The sequence below is a fragment of the Cyclopterus lumpus genome, chromosome 23, assembly GCF_009769545.1.
Source record: "Cyclopterus lumpus isolate fCycLum1 chromosome 23, fCycLum1.pri, whole genome shotgun sequence".
Lineage (NCBI taxonomy): Eukaryota > Metazoa > Chordata > Actinopteri > Perciformes > Cyclopteridae > Cyclopterus > Cyclopterus lumpus.
Window position 1 is genome coordinate 14,596,773 of NC_046988.1, and position 25,092 is coordinate 14,621,864.

A 25,092-nucleotide genomic window follows, 5' to 3' on the forward strand; every position below is an offset into this window, starting at 1 on the left:
GGGCCTGGAGCTAATTATTGCGTGACATCCTACCCCAGTGTGTGTGTGTGTGTGTGTGTGTGTGTGTGGAGCTTTGCTCGCAGGTCCAGGACGTATTGGATCTCGTTTTTACTGGTGCTCGCCCCCCCCCCCACACACTGCAAACAACATTTTGTTTTTTTTGGCCTTTGTGATCTTTATTTTGTTCAAAATCTTGGATTTTGGTCTTTGCCATCTTGGTTTTTAGCTGTCGCCATCTTGGTTTTCTTTTGCAACCAGCAGTGACAGGAGAGGCTTCAGTACAACCGAACACTGAATGAGACATTTGTAGGAAAAAGAACGTTACAATTAACTTCGATGAAGTGAAAACACACAAAGAATTAAAGCTAGAACACGAAAAACGCTCATAACTCCCAAACCCGAACAACACCGTTGTGGAGACCTGTCAATCACCTTGTAGCCCCGCCCTAAAGCATCCCCTGCGTTATGGTCTGTTTGACTCTAAATGACCATAATGTACTAAATGAACATCACGCTGTATTGAAGAAGACTTGAAACTAGAGATTGAGACCATAAACTCATGTTTGGAAAACCACCATTTATTATTACGTTGAGTATAAAATAACAGAAAGAACAAATATAATATCTGTATGTTAAATAACATGTTAATCAGTGAGCTTGAGAGGTGCAGGAAGTTGTCTCTGTGCAACAAAAGATCCGTCGCAAAGGTTACAATCAAGTTGATTACTCCATTACACAGCCACGATATCATTGATTATCTGCATGAACGTGATATTTCATGTTCAGATGTTTTTTTATATTTTCCCGTGAGACTCAGTGTTTCGTAGAAAGAAAAGCTTTAATTTGTTGTTGTGTCTTAAGTTCCTCCGTTAGCCTCCTCTTGGCCTCTCTGGTGCTCGTGATAATTGACGCTGCAGGGATTCTTAATAATGATGGTCTTCCTTCACAGGAAACTCAATAAATATTTGTGGCTCTGAGCTCTGACCGTACACAACTAAGACTCTAACACATTATAAAGGTCATCTAAACCTCTTTTCAGAGTTGTCGGAGGCATTTATTTATGAAAGCAAAACATGTTTTTCACTGAAAGAATGACTCACTAACTTCTTCTCCGTCCTCGTTCCTGAACTCCAACTCAAACGGTGTTGTTCTCCAAAGAGCTCAGAGGTCCCGCACTTCTCTTCAGACTTAAGAGCCTTCTAACCTTGAAGGCTCACGTCGCCACTTCACCTTTCTGAGCGGACTGCAGGATGAGACGGGAGGTTACGCACCTGCAGCCGCGGATGGATAAAAGAGGAGTGGAAGAGGAGCGCCGTGAATATTTCATCGCTCACCTCGACCTCTGATGTGAGCGCCGTCCCAACTGAATATGAAACGCACCAGGCTTTGTTCAGAGTGAGCCTAGAAAGGTCACCGAGAGTCAATTTAACTCAAACCAGAACACAACATGACTCATAATGAACACGGCAGGCAATAATCAATCATCAACATCATTGTGTTCATGGATGGCTCATAAATACAATATGACGCTATTATTATTATAATGAAAAGATTGTATAGCAATTATTAGCAAATAGTTCCTACTTCTTAAATCTGAAGTTAAGTTAGTTGGTTGTATAGAAGTATATGCTTCATGTGTTAAAGCTGCATTCTCTCTACTGACCACCAGGGGGTGACTCCTCTGGTTGTATAGAAGTCTATGCTTCATGTGTTAAAGCTGCATTCTCTCTCCTGACCACCAGGGCAACTCCTCTGGTTGTATAGAAGTCTATGCTTCATGTGTTAAAGCTGCATTCTCTCTCCTGACCACCAGGGGGCGACTCCTCTGGTTGTATAGAAGTCTGCTTCATGTGTTAAAGCTGCATTCTCTCTCCTGACCACCAGGGCGACTCCTGTGGTTGTATAGAAGTCTATGCTTCATGTGTTAAAGCTGCATTCTCTCTCCTGACCACCAGGGGGCGACTCCTCTGGTTGTATAGAAGTCTGCTTCATGTGTTAAAGCTGCATTCTCTCTCCTGACCACCAGGGCGAGTCCTGTGGTCATGTGTTTTGTATTTTGAAGGCAGGATTGTGTTGGTCGTGTTGTATTTCACGGCTTCTGCAGGTTCAACGCCGCCACGGCTTCTCAGGCTGCGTCGGCTCGGTTGGCGTGCAGCAGAGATCCTTCACAAGCCGTCCCCGAGGCTGCTGCTTCATGTCCGATGACGCAGAGCCGCTGCAACAATTCATCTTTGGTTAAGGAGGTTTAGAGAATTCACGCTGAGCGGTCACAGAATCATGCAGTTCCTCCAAAGCTCACATTAAACACTTAATCACTATCAGAGGCTTTGGGCAGAGGCCCAGAGCAGGGAGCATGTGTGTGTGCGTGTGTGTGTGTGTGTGTGTGTGTGTGTGTGTGTGTGTGTGTGTGTGTCCAGGATGATAGATAATGACCCACAAAGAACTCACGGAAAGTCAGCGGGATAGTCAAGAAAAAGAAAACTTTAAAGTCTGTTAAAGTTTTAAAAACCTCACCGCACATGCAAGCGTGTTATTGTCCCAAAATTGGTACATTGTACTCTCCTCCCTCGGCAATATCTGTGGTCCAAAAAAAGTTTCTACCAAACGTTGTTAAGGAGCTAATTGGCCAAAAAAGGAAAGCAAGATGACCACAAATACATTTCTGATTATCTACAAGTTCATGGATAACACACTGGGACACATTGTCTTTGTTTAGCAATCATTCAACAGTTTGGATTCACGAGAACCACGAATGGATAAAAGACACTTGAATAAGGCAACGAAGCAAAGATGGAGACAGACAAAAAACAAGATGGAGACGGACAAAAAACACGATGGAGAAGGCCAAAAACCAAGATGGAGACAGACAAAAACCAAGATGGAGACAGACAAAAACCAAGATGGAGATGGACAAAAACCAAGATGAAGACGGACAAAAACCAAGATGGAGACAAGACAAAAACCAAGATGGAGACGGACAAAAACCAAGATGGAGACGGCCAAAAACCAAGATGGAGATGGACAAAAACCAAGATGGAGACAGACAAAAACCAAGATGGATACAAGACAAAAACCAAGATGGCGACGGACAAAAACCAAGATGGCGACAGACAAAAACCAAGATGGAGACAAGACAAAAACCAAGATGGAGAAGGCCAAAAACCAAGATGGAGACGGACAAAAACCAAGATGGAGACAGCCAAAAGCAAAAATGGAGACAGCCAAAAGCAAAGATGGAGACGGCCAAAAGCAAAGATGGAGACAGCCAAAAGCAAAAATGGAGACAAGACAAAAACCAAGATGGAGACAGACAAAAACCAAGATGGTGATAAGACAAAAACCAAGATGGAGACGGACAAAAACCAAGATGGAGACAAGACAAAAACCAAGATGGAGACGGACAAAAAACAAGATGGAGACAAGACAAAAACCAAGATGGAGACGGACAAAAACCAAGATGGAGAAGGCCAAAAACCAAGATGGAGAAGGCAAAAAACCAAGATGGAGACAGACAAAAACCAAGATGGAGAAGGCCAAAAACCAAGATGGCGACAGACAAAAACCAAGATGGAGACAAGACAAAAACCAAGATGGAGACAGACAAAAACCAAGATGGAGACAAGACAAAAACCAAGATGGAGACGGACAAAAACCAAGATGGAGATGGACAAAAACCAAGATGGAGAAGGCCAAAAACCAAGATGGAGACAGACAAAAACCAAGATAGAGACAAGACAAAAACCAAGATGGAGACGGACAAAAACCAAGATAGAGACAAGACAAAAACCAAGATGGAGACGGACAAAAACCAAGATAGAGACAAGACAAAAACCAAGATGGAGACAAGACAAAAACCAAGATGGAGACAAGACAAAAACCAAGATGGAGACGGACAAAAAACAAGATGGAGACAAGACAAAAACCAAGATGGAGACGGACAAAAACCAAGATGGAGATGGACAAAAACCAAGATGGCGAAAGCCAAAAGCAAAAATGGAGACAAGACAAAAGCAAAAATGGAGACGGCCAAAAGCAAAGATGGAGACAGCCAAAAGCAAAGATGGAGACAGCCAAAAGCAAAAATGGAGACGGCCAAAAGCAAAGATGGAGACAGCCAAAAGCAAAAATGGAGACAGCCAAAAGCAAAGATGGAGACAGCCAAAAGCAAAGATGGAGACAGCCAAAAGCAAAGATAGAGACAGCCAAAAGCAAAGATGGAGACGGCCAAAAGCAAAGATGGCAAAAATGCTGAACTGGGGCCTTCAAAACGTCCACAAACCAATGAGCATCACGATGACTACGCCCACTTCATAATAATAAACCACAGTTGTCAGGGTTCGCTGTGAGCATATCAAACAGAAAATGCAATAAAAACAGTGGTTAAAAAATGAGTCCAACATAATACAAAATAACATAAAAGAATGTAAAAAATATGAGATCGTCATTTTAAAACAAATTAAACAAAAGAGAGAAAACTTGACTTTTCTTTGAAGTGAGGTTTGAGGGTAAATCTTCTAATTGACCAGTGAATACAAAGACACGTCAGAATTAATCCCCTCTGACGTGTCACGGTGTCTGTTGGGAAAATGATCACGTTTCCTACTCTGTGTGTGTGAGTGTGAACAGTTTTGTAAAACTCAAACAAACAAGCCGCGGCTTAAAGAGATTATTGCAGCTCTGCTCAAACAAACAGAATAGATTGTCCCCGAGGCGAGCGTCCAGAGACGGGCTCAAACACAGGCAGCGCACAGGTTCAAGGCCAGCGGTGAGTGGTTGTGTGTAATCTTTTTGCATGTGGGTGGTGTCTTGTCTTATTTGTGTGGAGCCGATTAAGCTGCAGGTTTACTTTTTTAAACGCTCAATTAGAGTCGTTTTTTATCGCACGGCGTTTAGCTGATTGTTTCTTTTCTGCGATTTCGCAACCTTTAAAAATAATAACCGCAAAGTAAACAGAGGAAAAGTCTGAGAGAGTTCTTTAAATCTCTGCTTAATTTATGGCTCTCAAACACACTAAAATCACAATAAACACAAGTGAAAAGAAGCCATTGCTGCTGCTTGTAGAACAATAGCAGCAAGAAACACTTTGAAATAAAGTCTCACAAAACAAAACAACATTCTGAATTCCGCTGTTCTTCATTTTTTTGGTTGTTGTCCCCGGAGTCGCTGCATCTATTTGTTTTGGTGTAGAACGATCACACTTTCAGTTGTGCTTCGCTCCTCGAGGGCTCCGAGTGAGTCTCTGAAGACCTTCAGGGAGGCCGGGAGGAGGAGCGCGACCCGCCGGTGGAAACCGAGGACGATGCTTTTTATTAGAGCGGATTATTCTCCTCCAGCTGGACGTCCTTACGAACACACGTCGCCTTTAGTCACGCGGATCAGGAGGCTTTAATATCGACCACGTCCAATCCAATATTTGTTTCTACTTATTATTATTACTGAAGTTCAGCTGCAGAACCAACAGCTGCACCTCAACGTTCTCCTGCAGTATGAAACAGATGCAAAGAGACGCACGACTACAAAGAGTTGCCACAGATTACAAAGAGATGCTAAAACCTCCACAAAGAGAAGATGCATTGATACAAAGACACACAAAACCAACACTTATACAGGTTTACAAGAGACAAAATAAGAAAAGATGAAAAAGATACACAACAGCTTGTTGAATTCTTCTCTATAAACAGCGGTGTCGTCTGCAAACTTCACAACTGTTTGAGGGTGTGCAGCCTGAACAGGGGGGTGATGGGAAAGATGGGAGTGGTGGTGGGGGTGATGGTGGTGATGGGATGATGGGGTGATGGGGTTGATGGGGATGATGGGGGTGGTAGGGATGGCGGGGTGATAGGATGATGGGGGTGGTGGGAGTGATGGTGGTGATGGGATGATGGGGTGATGGGATGATGGGGGTGGTGGGGATGGCGGGGTGATGGGGTGATAGGATGATGGGGGTGATTGTGGTGATGGGGGTGGTGGGGATGATGGGGGTGCTAGGGATGGTGGGGTGATGGGAGTGATGGGGTGATGGGAAAGATGGGAGTGGTGGTGTGGGTGATGGTGGTGATGGGGTGATGGGGTTGATGGGGATGATGGGGGGTGGTAGGGATGGCGGGGTGATGGGGTGATAGGATGATGGGGGTGATTGTGGTGATGGGATTGATGGGGATGATGGGGGTGGTAGGGATGGCGGGATGATGGGGTGATAGGATGATGGGGTGATGGGGTTGATGGGGATGATGGGGGGTGGTAGGGATGACGGGATGATGGGGTGATAGGATGATGGGGTGATGGGGTTGATGGGGATGATGGGGGGTGGTAGGGATGACGGGATGATGGGGTGATAGGGTGATGGGGTTGATGGGGATGATGGGGGGTGGTAGGGATGACGGGATGATGGGGTGATAGGATGATGGGGTTGGTGAGGGTGATGGAGATGATGGGCATGGTGGGGGTGATGGTGGTGACGGGGTTGATGGGGATGATGGGGGGTGGTAGGGATGGCGGGATGATGGGGTGATAGGATGATGGGGTTGATGGGGATGATGGGGGGTGGTAGGGATGACGGGGTGATGGGGTGATAGGATGATGGGGGTGATTGTGGTGATGGGGGTGGTGGTGGTCTTGGAGCAGGTGGCAACTCTCTGCTGTGACTGGCACGTTGAACATCTGTGACGGACAGCTGACTCTTTGATGAGGAGATCAAAGCGAACATGAAGGTGGATGCAGCCCTCACCTCCACCTTCATCCAGGCTTCCTGTTGGGGAGGGACTTTATGGTGTTATTTCCTCCCACTGTTCCTCTTTGCTGCTCACAATCTGTGCTGTACTATAAAATAAGACTCTATATAAGTACATCAACTGTACTGCTAGTACTGAACTCAGTACACATGTAAGGTATTTGTACTCTGTTCTTTTATTCTCACAGCTTTAGTTACTTTACAGATTAAAGTAAAATGTGTGAAAACTAAATATTGCCAAAACACAAGTTGGCTCCAGTTGCATTTTTGACTTGATGATAAATGTCAGTTCCAAGTCAACGTCACCGTTTCTCATGCCACAAAGACCCTCCAGGGTCCAACGCGCATCAATAAATCCTTCAACCAAATCCAGAGCGTGTCCTCCATCTTTAACCTCCATCTCTAAACTACGTCCATCTCGTTCCCCAGCGAGGGCCAACCAGACCGAGAGGTTGGGAGAGCACTTAACCCATGAAGAGCAGGATGTGACCTCGGACCCCCTTCGGCCTCCCGATGGTCCCATGTAACCATCCAGAGCCCCGGTGCCCCTCTAGCGCACTGCTTTCCATATCATAAGGCTGCATAAGGTTCTAGAAAGTGAGAGATTTATAAATATATGTTTACAGTAAACTCACTTCTCATGGCAGTGTTAATTGCTTCCTCACAGTGGTGGAAATGGTTTCCCATCCGCGAAGCATCAACGAGACGTGAAACAGAACAATAAAATATGTGTAAAAAGTTGACTAAAGGTTTCTGTTTACATTCTAGCTTCCATTCAACATCTCACATTCCAACCTGTTCAAACGTTTACGATATAACGAGCAAACCGTTCCCACATTGCATGTCTGGAACCAATTAGACTACAAGGACCGTTTAGGATTAAGGGTTGTTTACTCAACAAAAAACAACAACAACATTTGAGTCCAGGGGTAATTTATGAGATGTAATCTCATCAGTAACATTGACGGGTGCCTCTTTTGAACTGTAGCAACATCAGAAGCATCAGCCGGATACATTGTAGCGACGTGTTTCTGGTATTTACAGATCGTGTTTTAATGCGAGCTTCCTGCCGTAAATCCTCCTTCAGGCGATTCACCTGGGTTCATGTGGTCGTGGGCCAGAGACCAACAGGTCCTACATCATAGAAACGTTAGCGCAGCGGTTTCACATGAATGTTTTCTCTCAAGAAGAAAGAGGTGAAGTATAACTTCAGGGTATTGGAAGAAGTCGTGTTTTTTTTTAACGTGGCGTTTACCGTCTCGGTTCGAGACTGCGGAGCCGCCATTGTTGTTGTTTTATAATCCTCCTCGTGAATAAAAAGGCGTAACTCAACTGGTTCTGCACGACGTGATTGGTCGACGTTGTGAAAAAACAATAAAAAACGTAAGCATAATATTTCACTTAGCGAAGATAAAATAATAAATAAATAATCTGTTTTATTTGTATAGCGCTTTACAAGGTACTCAAAACATGTTACATGGTAAAAACAAAAAATAGAAGAAAAAAACAATAGCACGCGTATATTTTGCGAGTATGTAGAACGTGGTACGTGGTGCATTCAGTACTTATGGTGAATATCAACGTTTCAGATGATTCTTTCATCAGTTTTCTTTCCCCCGCTTTGGGGGTCTTTGTGAGCCCCTCTCATGAAACTCCTCCTCTCCCACCGAAACGTTCTTTAAAATAAACACACCCCCTTTCTCCCACATTCCAGTATTCCCAGTGCAGGGATTACACTGGGGCACAGTGGGCATGTCGGTGTGAAAACAGCCTCGCTCCCACGCAAACAAATACAATATAAAACCAGGACAGGTCATAAAGAAAGAGGTCGCAGTAGGAATAAAATAAACATGTTTAATGTTGTGATAATAAACATCTGATTTGTGTTGGCCTGAAACACAAAAGAGGCGACCGATCAATCTCTGATCAGCTGGAGTCGCTGCAATGCATTGTGGGAGATCTCATAACACAACTCGACAGAATCATCACGTTTTATAAGGTTATTAAGGTTATAAGGAGTCTCAAAGTACTCCAAATTAATTCTAAAGCAGAGGTCTTCACCAGGGGTCCGTCAGTTGTAGTAAAGCCAGTAGTAGAGTCAGTAGTTATACATGTTACCGGGCCCAGTTTAATATAAAACACAATGTTATACACTTCCTTCAGGCCAAGGACATATATATATATATATATATATATATATATATATATATATATATATATATATATATATATATATGTGAGCTGAAAGCAAAAGGAGCAGAAGGACAAGCAGCTCTGAGACAACGTTTAATAAACAAAGATCCTTAAATGACGGGAGGACCAGCGATAACTTGAGGTATCTGAGCGTCTGTGCTTACACCATGTGTGCTGCAGGCAGCATAATACCTCTCCTATGAATTATTGTCCGCTTCTCATTTATTTATACCTTTCATCGCCTTCACCATGGAAACCATTATCAGTCTGATTGCAGCTTCCGTACAAAAATACCTCTTTTTTCTTGCATTCAAAATTGCTTTCATGGAAATGTTTGACGTTGAAACGAGTTCACTTTCCTTCTCGCTTCTCACGAAATTGAAAAGTCCAACATCTTTCCCTCTCTCAGGATCCTCTCTCTCATCATCCTCTCTCTCTCTCTCTCTCTCTCTCTCATCCTCCTCCTCTTTCTCTCTCTTCATCCTCTCTCTCATCAGTGCGTCTTTCTCCTATTTTTACAGCACATTTATTGTTTAAATACATAGATTTTATAATGTCATAGACTTTTCCTCCAATGCCAGATTGCAGAAGTCTGTAACATAGTCCTTTATGCCAAATTGAATCAAATGCTTTCTTAAAATCAATAAAGCAAATATCTTTCCATTTGTCTGGTGCACATGTTTCTGGATGAGCGTGTGAAGGGTGTAAACATGATCGGTGTTTTGGAAGAAAGACAATTTGAGTTTTACTAAGGATGTTGTGTTGGTCCAGATAATCTAAGATTCTGTTATTTATAATACTGCAAAATAACTTCCCCAGGCAACTGCTAATGCAGATGCCTGGGGAAGTTATTGGGGTCTAATTGATCTCCACATCTATAAATTGGAGAAATAAGCCCCTGACACCAGATGTCTGGAAAGCATCCTGAACCAGGACGACGTTAAACAACTGGAATGTCTTTTTGATGTCCACATGTCCCCATCTTGAATGGGTAATGTTTGGCTTTGTTGTGCTCAATGTATTTAACATATCCCAGAATTGGTTTTGATGTATGCAGCTTTCAATTTCCTCCAATCTTTCATTTGTATAATTTTGTTTTTTGTTCCTAATTGTGTATTTATATCTTTTGAGGAGTTTCGCTAAAGCTAATTCGGAAGTCTTGATTGGCGATGTTTTAAGTTTGATATTTTCCGCAGATCTTTTCTGATACTTTTACAAACAATTTTCATTATTTCCTTTTTTCTTGTACCGTCTCTTAATTTTGACAAGGTTGGCTTTAATAGCTGCCTCGTGAAACAGTGTGTTGACGTCAGCAATGGCCACGTTAACGCCGCCCTTGGTCGTATCGTACCGATTTACCCTGAATTCCAAAATGTTACTGATTAGATTAGGGGAATTTAACCCCATGAAGAATGTGTCTCTCTCTCTCTCTCTCTCTCTCTCTCTCTGTCTCTCTCATCATCTTCTCTATCTCTCTCTCATCAGCATCTCCCGCCTCCGGCTCCCGAAGTTAAATTATCTCTGTGTTAAAGAGCAGAGAGTCCTTCAATCATCATTAATCTGAGCCAAAAAAAACAAAGTAAACACCACACACACACACACACACACACACACACACACACACACACACACACACACACACACACACAGTTAAACGTCCGTTAAACTTCCTGTAGAGTCACACCATTCAACAAGAGGAGCGGATCAAACAGCTGATCGAACATTTTATCAAACTGGCGTCAGCTGAGTGAAAACAGCATAACGAGGTTACGGGACACGGAACATTTTGATTGGCGGGGTTTAAGCAGCCGACCACTTCAAAGACGTTCTCGCGAAGTCTTGTGACTCCACACGTCACTTTTCTTCCCTTTTTAATTTCCTCATGTCAGCTTGAAACTATTTAATTGGCCAAACCGATGTCGGTCAAGACTTGAACTTCCTGTCTGCGTCCGTGTTTATCAGGTCCGACCGACACATTTTCCAACAGCTCTTATCTATCCTAGCGGCTATAAATCTGAGCCGCTCAGTTTAATAATAATAATAATAGTTACAAGCATACCGGCCAGGATTGACTCGTTAACCTCGTCTGCAAAGAGAAAAGAAAATCCCCAAATATACCGTTATAATCGATTAATCGCATGATTTTTCTGTGATAAACAGCGATTAATTGCATTATGCGCAAAATTCAATAATGAATAAAAAAATAGTGTATTGCACGTACAGGTACCAGAAAAAACATTAGTCTTTTATCAGGAAACAGCATTACAGTGCTTGTTCAGTAGTTAGGGTCCCTGTTAGAGTGACGTGGTCTAGCACAAAAGAAAGTACACAGCTGGAATTTACTGTGCAGGAACCTTTTAGTGTGTACAGCCTGTGGATTTCCTTTTAGAGAATCTCAGTCAACGAAAGATAAATGCAGGTTGAGCAGTTACTCAGAGAGTTGAAGTGGCCCACAACCTTTCTGCCTTTGTTCAGGACTTTGTCAAACGCACTGCAACCATATTTCTTGCACCACTAAGTGTGCTGACTTCATTGTAAACGGTCCACCGCTGTGCAACATGAATAAAATGTTCCGCCCACGTTTCTGAAACATGTCTGTCTTCTGTTGCCATCACAGTCAGAGCACGTGAATGCAGCTCCCAGTTCATCAATATAATGAACTGTGACTCAGAGATAACTGTGGTACCCAGCGATGTCCAGTCGTCGCCAGTGAGAGCAACAGTTGGTGCACGTTGTAACGCCAGATTTAGAAAACATAAACTCGATTTTAAACTCGGTGTGTAAAAGATTTTAATCACAAAATGTAGGCATTTTCACACTTGAGATGATCAGCTATGTTTTCCTATCGATTGATCACAAGCTTAATTTAAAGGCAAACTTAAATCACACCCATTAAACCCACTGAAGATTCACAGAAAAGGTCCATTTGTGTGTAATAATGTGTGTGCGTGTGAGGGACTAACGTGTGTTTCTGGCAAATCTTGTTCTTCTATCTTTGTGGGGACCAGCAGTTTGGAAGCTCTGTCGGGTCCTCGCTTCTTAAATTAAACTCTGGGATTAGACGGGTAGAGTTGTGTTAGGGAACACAATATGAGTCCTCATAGTACGCAATACTCTTTCAAACGTAAACACAGCTGAAGTCTGCCGTTTTCAAAACATCATGAGTCTCATGAACTAAGAAGTGTCTGGTTTTTTTTTTATTTCAGTGTTGCAGCAACAAGAAGAAAATCTGTCAGTTACACTTCATGTTAAGTTGAAGATGAACTCTCGGAAAGAAATCAGGAAAATAAAGACGGTAAATGTCACTTTTGTTGGAATTCTCTTTAATGTGAATCAGAGACTTTTCTCGTTGAATGTTGAATAATTAATCTTTACATATTAGTACTTGCAGGAGGGTACTCAGAACAAAGTACCTCCCTAAATATGTATTTACTGTACATGCACATGTGCATTGAACTAACTTTGATAACTGGAGAAGGGCCTCCTGCTTTTACAGTGTTTCACTCTATTTATTCATAGTTTTATATGAGACAATAGAACACTTTGACTACTGTAGTTTAGTTTTAGATCAAATAATTTGTGCCATTTCCTCCCCGTGTTCTGTTCCCTGAACGCCTCTCTGGCAGCTCATATCCGTTCTGCTTTGTTTCCTCTTGATTTAGCCCCTCGGGAAGCTGTGGACTTAGTGTTGAATGACTGGAGTGTCGGACCCGGGGAGATAACAGAGGAACGTAGAGTTAATGAAAGTACAGCGAGGGGGGAACTCTCAGGGCCAATGAGAGGGACTCATGTACCGGCTGGTTGAAGGGAAAATAAGATGTTAGATGACTAGAAATGTACCCCGAAGAACAAATGTTCAGAATAGTGCTTAAAGGTTTGGAATATCTCTGACAACCGTTACATTGTGGCAGACGATTTTCATTTAGTTTGAGTCTTTTTTTGTCTTCCATAACACGTCTTCTTTAAGACTAGAGGAATAAAACATTTACTTTACTACTTTGTCTGTTTGCGTCTGAAGATTTCTCTTAAATTCACCAAAAGTTTAAACATAACATTTCATTAAACTTGTAACACAATAACTCCTCTTAATGTCAGTGATGAAGTGGTGAAGTTTCATGTGATATCTATGAGGTTGTGTTTTGAACCAGAAATCTCCTTCAGCAGCTCTTCCATCCACCAAACTGTACACGTTCATTCATAAATATATTATGAAGCTTTCTACAGAGGGGATTGTTCACACAGCATTCAGAGCCTCACTTATACTACATTTATTAATAAAAACATGCAGAACGTTTATTTTTCTTTTGTCTGTTGACAGTATTTCCTGATTGTAGCGTCTCCAATTAATAAAGTCAAGAATTCATTAAAACTTGGGACAGTTTCCCAGATGATGTGAGATCATGGGAATCTATCATTTAACATTTTGAATTAATAAACTACCCCAGTGCTTTCTTGTTCGTGATTGTCAGGTGAACATTTCAATAAGCGTGTTCATGTTTGTGGTTTTATGTTGAAGTGGGAACATATTTGCAGTAATTTGGGTGACATAACCCTTTAAAGCCCCTTTGTGTCCCCCGTGTGCACCAGCCTGGATTATGAATCATTAATACGTGAGTGTGACAGGCTTCATAAGCGTCATAACTCTCAGGAACATTACCCGCCATTGTTTAATCACACCATGTTAAGTAATGGGACGCATCAGCAGCCGGCAACGAGTTGACATGACGGACGCAGTCGGCCTCCTTGACTCCTAAATCCTTCCCCCCGTGTCTTGCATATAGATTGAACATTAAGATACCAAGTTGTGGCCTTGTAAGGCAGCGAGAGCGCGGGAGGACAAGGTTCTGGGGGGATGAGGTTCTGGGGGGGCAGGACGAGGTTCTGGGGGGGGACTCAAGGCCTCGGGAAACAGACCCCTCAGCAGAAAAGGGCAGGAGTTCCACTAATTGCCTCGAACAAGGAGGTTCTGGTTTGTCAGCTGGATAACGAGGAAAATGATCTTCATGAAACTGGATGGAAAGTAGCAGCTTTAACACATGAAGCATAGACTTCTATACAACCAGAGGAGTCTCCCTCTGGTGGTCAGGAGAAAGAATGCAGCTTTAACACATGAAACATAGACTTCTATACAACCAGAGGAGTCACCCCCTGGTGGTCAGGAGAGAGAATGCAGCTTTAACACATGAAGCATAGACTTCTATACAACCAGAGGAGTCGCCCCCTGGTGGTCAGTAGAGAGAATGCAGCTTTAACTAATGAAGCATAGACTTCTATACAACCAGAGGAGTCGCCCCCTGGTGGTCAGGAGAGAGAATGCAGCTTTAACACATGAAGCATAGACTTCTATACAACCAGAGGAGTCGCCCCCTGGTGGTCAGGAGAGAGAATGCAGCTTGAACACATGAAGCATAGACTTCTATACAACCAGAGGAGTCGCCCCCTGGTGGTCAGGAGAGAGAATGCAGCTTTAACACATGAAGCATAGACTTCTATACAACCAGAGGAGACGCCCCCTGGTGGTCAGGAGAGAGAATGCAGCTTTAACACATGAAGCATAGACTTCTATACAACCAGAGGAGTCGCCCCCTGGTGGTCAGGAGAGAGAATGCAGCTTTAACACATGAAGCATAGACTTCTATACAACCAGAGGAGTCGCCCCCTGGTGGTTAGTAGAGAGATTGAAGTTGGATCTGAATCACGGATCCACAAATTATGTGATTTTTGTCAATGTTTATTATGTTTGTCGGTGGATGTCGGTACTAAATGAGAATTTTACCAGGAATTTTTTTTTTTTCAAACTTTCCCCTTTTTCCCCATTTCAAATATTGTCAAAGTCTTGGACTTAACTCAAAGTATTAAATCGTATAGTTTCACATCCTCAGGGCACCACAGAAATATAACCGCAAAATAACATTTCACACAAACACTTTGCTGCTTTGTTTTCTCAATGTTGAGAAAACAAAGCGCCGTCTCCGAGGCGATCGGGTTATCACCACGTCAACACATTGATGCAGCACAGACACACACACACAGACAGACACACACACACAGACAGACACACACAGACAGACACACACACACACACAGACAGACACACACACACACAGACAGACACACACACGCACACACACACAGACAGACACACGCACACACAGACAGACACACACACACACACAGACAGACAGACACGCGTGCGCGCACACAGACAGACAGACAGACACACACACACACACACTCACGGTATGTCATGGTCAGAATAAAGAGAAGGCTAAATCAATATTCAGATGAGGAGCAGTGATTGGATTCCTCTGAATGTTCCTTTATGAACAACAGTGTGTAATTTAAAAGTTAATTAATTGATCAGCTGACAATAGAGAAACAATCACAACTCAAAATTCCAAAAATATTTTTGGTCAGACAAACAAAATACTCAATTATTATTTTGTTAAAACTCGTGATGGAAAATAAAAAAGTTTGAATGCAAAAAGCGTGAACAAATAAATGTGTGTAATTTTTTTTGAAAAATGTTCTTTTTCCATTTGAATCCATACGTTTAATTAATTAAATCATTAATTTAAAGCTAATAATTTGAAAAAGAAGAATTTATTTAGACATTTTCAATGATGTTTTTACCCTGAAGGCTCCACTTCATCTTAAGGGGAAAGATAAAGTGTGTGGGTGTGTTTTGAGAGTGTGTGTAAGTGTGTGTGTGTGTGTGTGTGTTCGTGTAGGATTGTGGCATGTGTGTTTTGAGAGAGTGTGTGTGTTTGTGTGTGTGTGTGTGTGAGAGAGTGTGTGTGTTTGTGTGTGTGTGTGAGAGAGAGTGTGTGTGTGTGTGAGTGAGAGAGTGTGTGTGTTTGTGTGTGTGCGTGTGAGAGTGTGTGTGTTTGTGTGTGTGAGTGAGAGAGTGTGTGTGTTTGTGTGTGTGAGTGAGAGAGTGTGTGTGTTTGTGTGTGTGCGTGTGAGAGTGTGTGTGTTTGTGTGTGTGTGAGTGAGAGAGTGTGTGTGTTTGTGTGTGTGTGTGAGTGAGAGAGTGTGTGTGTTTGTGTGAGAGTGAGTGTGTGTGTGTGTCTGTGTGTGTGTGTGTGAGTGTGTGTGTGTGTGTGTGCAGCCTTTAAGAGGCTGGTCTGCAGCAGTGCGGATCGGATTCGAACCAGCAGTTGCTTTGCGGACACGAGCAGATCAATAATTGTGGATTTGATTGATTTTGTAGTTTCTGACCGCTTCACTCTTTATGTATTAATGCGCCTTCCGGTGACCGGACACGTTGGAGTGATCGAGGAGTGACACGGTCGGGCAGCCGGAGCTCCGCGCGCCAGCATGCTCTTCCCATCGGAGAGCTCGCGCAACCTCACGGGAGGAAACTGCAGCGACGGGTTGAACTTCACCCGGTGGCCCGATGCCGGAGCCGGAGCCGCGCCTGCGAACGCCACCGGGGGGCCGGACCCGTTCGGGCGCAACGAGGAGGTCGCCAAGCTCGAGATCACCGTGCTGAGCGTCGCGTTCGTCGCCGCGGTGGCGGGCAACGTGAGCGTGCTGCTGGCCATGCACCGGACCCGGCGGAAACCGTCGCGCGTGCACCTGTTCATGAAGCACCTGAGCCTGGCGGACCTGGTGGTGGCCTTCTTCCAGGTGCTGCCGCAGCTCTGCTGGGAGGTCACGTTCCGCTTCTCCGGGCCGGACCCCCTGTGCCGCCTCGTGAAGCACCTGCAGGTTCTGGGCATGTTCGCCTCCACCTACATGATGGTGATGATGACCCTGGACCGCTACATCGCCATCTGCCACCCGCTGCAGACGCTCCAGCAGCCGACGCAGCGCGCGCACATCATGATCGGGTCCACGTGGGCGTGCAGCCTGGTCCTCAGCCTCCCGCAGTACTTCATCTTCTCCCTGAGCGAGGTGCACCCGGGCTCCGCCGTGTACGACTGCTGGGGCCACTTCGTGGAGCCGTGGGGTGTGCGCGCGTACATCACCTGGATGACGGCCGGGATCTTCCTCGTGCCCGTGGCCGTGCTCGTGTTCTGCTACGGACTCATCTGCCGCGCGATCTGGAGGAACCTCAAGTACAAGACCCGAAGGAAGACCGTCGGCTCGGTGGCGGAGGAGTCCACCAAGAACGGGATCCTGGGCCGGGGCTCCGTGAGCAGCGTGGGCACCATCTCGCGTGCCAAATTACGCACGGTGAAGATGACGTTCGTGATCGTGCTGGCCTACGTGGTGTGCTGGGCGCCGTTCTTCACGGTGCAGATGTGGTCCGTGTGGGACGAGAGCTTCTCCTGGGCCGGTGAGTCCTCTGCACCGGGGTCAGACCCGGTGGGGCAGCGCGCGCGCATGCACAGCTTATTGAGCGTCAGCCAGATGTGGGATCAGGTCCATCAAACATGTATAACATATATATTTAAAAACTAGCCTGAGGGAAACACCTGATTCTGGATCAGTTGACACATTTGAGGATACATTATTATTTACGGTCTTTATTTCATAACTAAGGTACAAATAAATGATTGTTATAAAATGTGACATAACCAATAAAGTTAAAAGTTCCGAGAAACTATTGTCACTTTTAGGAGGTTAAATTAAAATAATAATCTGTTATTATGAACCTGATTATTTAGGAGAAATTAAAGGAACAGTGTGTTGCATTTAGGTGACTCTGCTGGTAGTATAATATATAATATATAATGTTTCATATCCAGCTGTTTTCGTACATAATTCATAGCCCTACCTATGAAAATGAATGCACTGGATGCCGTCCACACCGTCGTGAACCAGGAAGTATGAAGACCATCACCTGGAGTCACCTGGAACTTCAGAACCACAAAACTAAGCTGTTCCCCGTGTAGACCTTTATTTTGAAATTGACACTTTAGTATGAAAAGGCACGTTTACAAGTCGTCAATCGAGATATTCCTCCAAAGCTTCTGGTTCCGAGTTGGAGAACAGCTGTGAGAGAACGTTCTGCCGACGGGGAACGTTCCATGCTTGAAGAGGTCTCTGGAAGCCCAGGAGCTTGTGACTAGAAATAAAAAAGCTGCTAAGTGAGTCAGACTAAATGAGTCTAACCAGGACTAAGTGAGCCTAACCAGGACTAAGTGAGTCTAACCAGGACTGAGTGAGTCTAACCACGACTAAGTGAGTCTAACCAGGACTAAGAGAGCCTAACCAGGACTAAGAGAGCCTAACCAGGACTAACCTAACCAGGACTAAGAGAGCCTAACCAGGACTAAGTGAGCCTAACCAGGACTAAGAGAGCCTAACCAGGACTAAGAGAGCCTAACCAGGACTGAGTGAGCCTAACCAGGACTAAGTGAGCCTAACCAGGACTAAGAGAGCCTAACCCGGACTAAGTGAGCCTAACCAGGACTAAGTGAGCCTAACCACGACTAAGTGAGTCTAACCACGACTAAGTGAGTCTAACCACGACTAAGTGAGCCTAACCACGACTAAGTGAGTCTAACCAGGACTAAGAGAGCCTAACCAGGACTAAGTGAGCGTAAACCACGACTAAGTGAGTCTAACCACGACTAAGTGAGTCTAACCAGGACTAAGTGAGGCTAACCAGGACTAAGTGAGTCTAACCAGGACTGAGTGAGCCTAACAAGGACTAAGTGAGCGTAACCAGGATTAAATGAGCCTAACCACGACTAAGTGAGTCTAAGGACTAAGTGAGTCTAACCAGGACTAAGTGAGTCTAACCAGGACTGAGTGAGCCGAACCAGGACTAAGTGAGCGTAACCAGGACTAAGTGAGTCTAAGGACTAAGTGAGCGTAACCAGGACTAAGAGAGTCTAACCAGGACTAAGTGAGCGTAACCACGACTAAGTGAGTCTAACCAGGACTAAGAGAGCCTAACCAGGACTAAGTGAGCGTAACCACGACTAAGTGAGTCTAACCAGGACTAAGTGAGGCTAACCAGGACTAAGTGAGTCTAACCAGGACTGAGTGAGGCTAACCACGACTAAGTGAGTCTAACCAGGACTAAGTGAGGCTAACCAGGACTAAGTGAGTCTAACCAGGACTAAGTGAGTCTAAGGACTAAGTGAGCGTAACCAGGACTAAGTGAGTCTAACCAGGACTAAGTGAGTCTAAGGACTAAGTGAGCGTAACCAGGATTAAATGAGCCTAACCAGGACTAAGTGAGCCTAACCAGGACTGAGTGAGCCTAACCAGGATTAAATGAGCCTTACCAGGGCTAAGTGGGCTAACTAGCCCATAAATCATCACAATAGTCATGAATGCAGGACGAGGTCTAAGATGCTAACAGTCTGTGGAGCTGGCGGGTCGACGTGTTGTTGACGTGAGTCCGTGCGTTTGATTCCCTGCAGACTCTGAGAACACCGCGGTGACGCTCGCCGCCCTGCTGGCCAGCCTCAACAGCTGCTGCAACCCCTGGATCTACATGGTCTTCAGCGGACACCTGCTGGCGGACTTCGCCGGCAGCCTGCCGTGCTGCCGCCCGCTGAGGACCCGGTACGGCCAGCAGGACTCGGACAGCAGCCTCCGCCGGACCACGCTGCTGTCCCGCCTGCAGGGCCCGCGCCTCTCCGAGCCGTCCAGAGACCTGGACCCGAAAAACACCCCGCAGGTCCAGACCGTGTCCTGAGTACTGGACCTGGTCCACGTGGGTCCGGGTTTGTTTGTTTTTTGTTTCTTTTTAAGGACCCACAATAGAAAACATGAACAGCTGGTTTCAGGGTTCTTCCTCAAGGTTCTGGAGAGACCAGTCCGGCACATTGTGACCCAGCTGGACCTGGTCTGGTTCAGCTGGACCTGGTCTGTTCTGGTCTGGTTCAGTAACAATAAAAGGTACTCGGCCTGCAGCTAATATGTATTTATTTCATGATATTAAATGATTCGTTATTTTCTCGATTATTGATTTATTCTATTGATCGTTTTTCTCTACAAAATGTCTGAAAATCGTGATTTATTAAAAATAAAAGTTTACGAATAAAAATCCTTAAATTTTCCAAAAATCTGTTCAAACAACAAAGACCTCCAGTTTATGTTTGAAACCAATTTAAGGTATTTCTTTTGTAAAAGATTTTAAAAAATGGTGCAGATTAAAGTGTCAAGAGTCTTGTTTTTAGCTTTTGTTGCTTTAACTCGTCATTAAGACGTTGACGTTGCCATGGAGACAGAATAATGATGTAAACCAGAGTAGTTCACTTTATTATTTAATAAAACGTTAATATTACAGCTTAAGAACTGTTGAGTCGGACTGAGAGAAGAATACGAATATTTAGTCCGTTTTATTAATATAAATAACGTAAAATGTGTGAAAACACATCAACACATTGGAGTCCATGGGAAGTTAAGCTTCTTTAAAAGAAGTATTGTTGTTGTGAAGATGTAATGTATTCTATATATTGTTGATATATGAATAAATATATGTCTATCGCTACGTGTAAAGAAAGAAAAATGTTATTTATTGTATCCTCACGTGACTGTTTCCTGTTTGCACGTTCAGAAACAAGGAAAGTAGAGCAAAGACGCTGAATTATTAAATGTATTTCCATGTAATTTATGCAGAACACGCGTCTGAACTTTAACATTTATTACCTCGTGGAACATGTGGAACTCATGTCCAATATGTCGTCCCTCTTTTCGCTCTGTGTTTGGTCTCCACCGCCTCCCAAAAGACTCCTCCCCCTCTCTGTAGCTCAGGAGGGGCCAAACCTTCTCATTGGGAGACGTTCACTGGCCCAAGACCAGCAGGAGGGACTGGTTTCAAACCAGTTGCAGTGCAGGGAAACCAGAGTTGATGGATGTTCAGGCTCCCTTAACACACTTCACTTCCTCTGGAATCGTTTTCCTTCAGGGTAAATAAAAGAGGCGTCGTCGCTGCAGTCGTTTATTTGTAATTGAGTTATTAACGAGAACATCGAGGAGCCCGGAAGGCTCGAAGGAGCACGAGGCTGAAACTGAGAGGAGGAGGTGGAGGTGCGGAAAAAGAACAATGGCTTGCTTGGTTTGAACCACTTATTGTTCAAAGCAACATGTCATGAGTAAAACATCACTCTTAAAAGTAGTTTGAATCCAAACCCCTGGGAGGGAACAACGGTTTTCACCCCGCTGGTTTCCTTTAACAGATTCCAGCTTCCTGTCCGCTTCCAAGGAATTTAAATGCACATTTAATAAATCACGTTGTTTTATCAGAGCGCTGCATGCAGGAGATTGTGGAGGAAGGAAGTGACCTGTTGAAGGAAAGGAAGTGAGCTGTTAAAGGAAATGAAGTGTGCGTGAATGTGGGTGTAAAGCTGGAGGGCGGAGCCTCATCCGGTTCAGGAGGATTTAAGTGGTCCTCTATCTTCCTCCATCACCTCGACTCCTTTCCTTAATTTAGCCTCTGTCTGTCCACTGGAACAAATACCAGTATAATAACTGGTATAATACCTGTATAATACCTGGTATAATACCTGTATAATACCTGTATAATACCTGGTATAATACCTGTATAATACCTGTATAATACCTGGTATAATACCTGGTATAATACCTGTATAATACCTGTATATTAACTGGTATAATACGTGTATAATATCTGTATAATAACTGGTATAATACCTGTATAATAACTGGTATAATACCTGTATAATATCTGTATAATACCTGTATAATACCTGTATAATACCTGGTATAATACCTGTATAATACCTGTATAATAACTGGTATAATACCTGGTATAATACCTGTATAATACCTGGTATAATACCTGGTATAATACCTGTATAATACCTGTATATTAACTGGTATAATACGTGTATAATATCTGTATAATAACTGGTATAATACCTGTATAATAACTGGTATAATACCTGTATAATACCTGGTATAATATCTGTATAATAACTGGTATAATACCTGTATAATACCTGGTATAATACGTGTATAATACCTGTATAATAACTGGTATAATACCTGTATAATAACTGGTATAATAACTGGTATAATACCTGTATAATAACTGGTATAATACCTGTATAATAACTGGTATAATAACTGGTATAATACCTGTATAATAACTGGTATAATACCTGTATAATACCTGTATAATAACTGGTATAATACCTGTATAATAACTGGTATAATACCTGTATAATAACTGGTATAATAACTGGTATAATACCTGTATAATAACTGGTATAATACCTGTATAATAACTGGTATAATAACTGGTATAATACCTGTATAATAACTGGTATAATACCTGTATAATAACTGGTATAATAACTGGTATAATACCTGTATAATACCTGTATAATAACTGGTATAATACCTGTATAATACCTGTATAATAACTGGTATAATACCTGTATAATAACTGGTATAATACCTGTATAATACCTGTATAATAACTGGTATAATACCTGTATAATAACTGGTATAATACCTGTATAATACCTGTATAATAACTGGTATAATACCTGTATAATAAAAGGTCTCCATCTCCATTGTAAATTTATTTGTGCGGCAAAAAACACGAATGTGCAAAAATAAAGAGACCGACACACTCGCACGCACACATATAAATAAATATGCTGTATCCAATAAACAGCAACCAGCTGTCACGACCTGAAGACTGAACCTCATGAACCTATAAAAAGAGTCATATCACTTAAGACTCTTAATCTGATTACAGACCAGCTGCTTCCTGTGTGGGCGCTAAAAGAGCCTTGTTTAGGATCTCCATCATCAGCTGCAGATCAGGTTCTCAAACTCGGGTCCCCGTGAACTGCACCGAACCCCCCGGTACCCCCCCAGAGCCCATGGACCTCACGGACCTCACAGGCCCTCACGTACCTCACATACCTCCCGGACCTCACAGGCCCTCACGTATCTCCCGGACCTCACAGGCCCTCACGTACCTCCCGGACCTCACAGGCCCTCACGGACCTCACGGGCCCTCACGTACCTCACATACCTCCCGGACCTCACAGGCCCTCACGTATCTCCCGGACCTCACAGGCCCTCACGTACCTCACATACCTCCCGGACCTCACAGGCCCTCACGGACCTCCCGGACCTCACTAGTCAGCTGGAGGTGATGGATACATGGTGCAACTAGTTAGCTGGAGGTGATGGAATAAGCGTATGTGTATAAGTACACAGACATTACTGAGCAGCGATGAAGAACAATGTGTATTAAAAGTGAAAATAGTGAGTAAACACTTTTCTCTGCAGAGGTTTTGGGAGAAGAGGTGGAAGAAGTACCCACATCTTCTATGTAGTAAAAGTACACATACTACAGTGTAAAAATACTCTGTTACAAGTTAAAGTCATGCATTCAAAACGTTTCCACATTGAAATGTCCAAAGAAATACTATCAAGTTGTTACATTTTCCCAGATGCAATATGTTGCGTGTTTGATGTGTAAAACACAGATTATATCAAAAGCCTGTGAGGCATTATGTTGACAGCAGCGCCCCTCAGTGGTTAACTGAGCACCCTGCAACTGGTACTTATATTAAGAGTTTTCTCTGCAATTGACGACGGTGGAAGAAGTACTCAGATATTATACTTAAATATACCACACTGTGAAAATATTTCACTAAAAGTATTAAGTATATAAAAATATCGGCAAAATGTACTTAAAGTAAAAAATAATTGATAGTGCACTGTGAGTGTTTAACTATTATATCTGATTAATATTACAACTGCATCAATGTATATGTTATATTTTAATGCCTTTATATCCTAATCTACAGCAATTAATTATATATATATATATATATATATATATATATATATATATAATATAGCTTAAGCCACTCCGCTGTATATAAAGTAAATGAAATGAGTTGCACATTTCCTCGCTGCAACATTAAAGCAATGAACACATTCATTTGTGTTACTTTAAAAACTATCTGAACAAACATTTGAGGCTGAAGCTTTAACAAAAACAAAAAAGGACATTTCTTAACCACATGGTAATAATAAATAATATGAAACAAATCCAAAATAAGAGTTTAATTGTAGTTCTTTTACAAAATACAAACTCAATGTGTTCATCCACACTATAATCAGCCAATCACAGCACAGTAGTATGAGGCAGTACTAGCCAATCATAGCACAGTGGGGGGGGGGGGGGGGGGGGACTAGACAGAACACTCTTGGGGAGTAGAAAATAATAATAAGGCGTTAAAAAAAAAGCTGCAACTGGTTAGCATAGCTTAGCATTAGGAATGTAAGCAGGACAGATCCAGGCTAGCCGCTCCCACCCGCTTGCAGTCGTTATGCTAAGCTAAGCTAACCGGCTGCAGCTGCACATCCACCGTACAGAAAAGAGAGCGGAGTCGACCTTCTTCTCAATCTCCATCTTCCACCGGGAGAAAGTGACACAAGTCACAATATAAAAAGGAGGAGATTCAGTAGAGAGCGAGCGCGCGCGTGTGTGTGTGTGCGTGTGTGTGTGCGTGTGTGTGTGTGTGTGTTAGTCTTCCCAGGCGAAGTCGTAGGGCTGGAAGTCGTCTCTCAGCTGTTTGCAGCTCGCCTCCTCCTCCTCTCGGCTCTGTTTACACTCCCTCCAGTCAGCTCGAGTCGGGATGTTCAGCAGCGCCTCGCTGGCCAGAACCTCCCTACACACACACACACACACACATCTATTTAGCTCCTATTTTAAATTAGATTAGGTATTTTAGTTACCTTTTATATTGACGGACAGCTTTACCTTCCGAACTGCAGAGGGAAGTGTTTCTGGATGCGATAGTAGAGCTTCTCCCCCGAGTCCAGCTCCACGTAGAAGTACGGTGTCCCAGGAGGAGCAATCTGAACGGCAGCGTTAACATTAAGAACATCCAGGCCTGAGAGTGAGAGTATGTGTGTGTGTGTGTGTGTGTGTGTGTGCACCTGTTTGAGGTCGGTGTGTTCAGGAATCTCCATCATCTCCATCTGTTGTTCCTGAGCCTGGACCATGAACGCCTCCTTGATGTCCTCCGTGGTGCAGCGGTCCAGCGGCACCGGGACGACCTGAGCAGGGGGTGGACAAATTAATAGAAACACCTGCCAATGCAATACATGCTCAAAATATTATAATAAATTATATATATATATATATATATATAAACACTTTAAAACTTTTTAACCTTCTATGTTCACTTCCTAAAGTTCGGTCAGAGTTTCTCTGATTTGTTGTCACATGTCTCACGTGAATCAATCATGACGTCACAGTT

The 25,092-nt window shown here is 43.5% G+C and overlaps 2 protein-coding genes across 2 annotated transcripts in view; one reads left to right on the forward strand and one right to left on the reverse strand.

The window, feature by feature from the left end:
* Positions 1-16,243: 16,243 nt before the first annotated feature.
* Positions 16,244-19,526, forward strand: LOC117726133 (arg8-vasotocin receptor-like). Its single transcript, XM_034526218.1, has 2 exons — positions 16,244-17,207; positions 19,249-19,526. The coding sequence occupies exons 1-2, from the start codon at positions 16,244-16,246 to the stop codon at positions 19,524-19,526; spliced, it is 1,242 nt and encodes a 413-aa protein (XP_034382109.1).
* A 4,484-nt stretch (positions 19,527-24,010) lies between these two features.
* Positions 24,011-25,092, reverse strand: part of cwf19l1 (CWF19 like cell cycle control factor 1) — an 8,316-nt gene continuing 7,234 nt past the window's right edge. The window contains exons 12-14 of the mRNA XM_034526758.1: positions 24,770-24,889; positions 24,591-24,688; positions 24,011-24,498 (exon numbers count right to left, since the gene is read on the reverse strand). Coding sequence (XP_034382649.1) covers positions 24,354-24,498; positions 24,591-24,688; positions 24,770-24,889 — 363 coding nt within the window. The 3' untranslated portion in view covers positions 24,011-24,353. The remainder of the gene's footprint in view (positions 24,499-24,590; positions 24,689-24,769; positions 24,890-25,092) is intronic.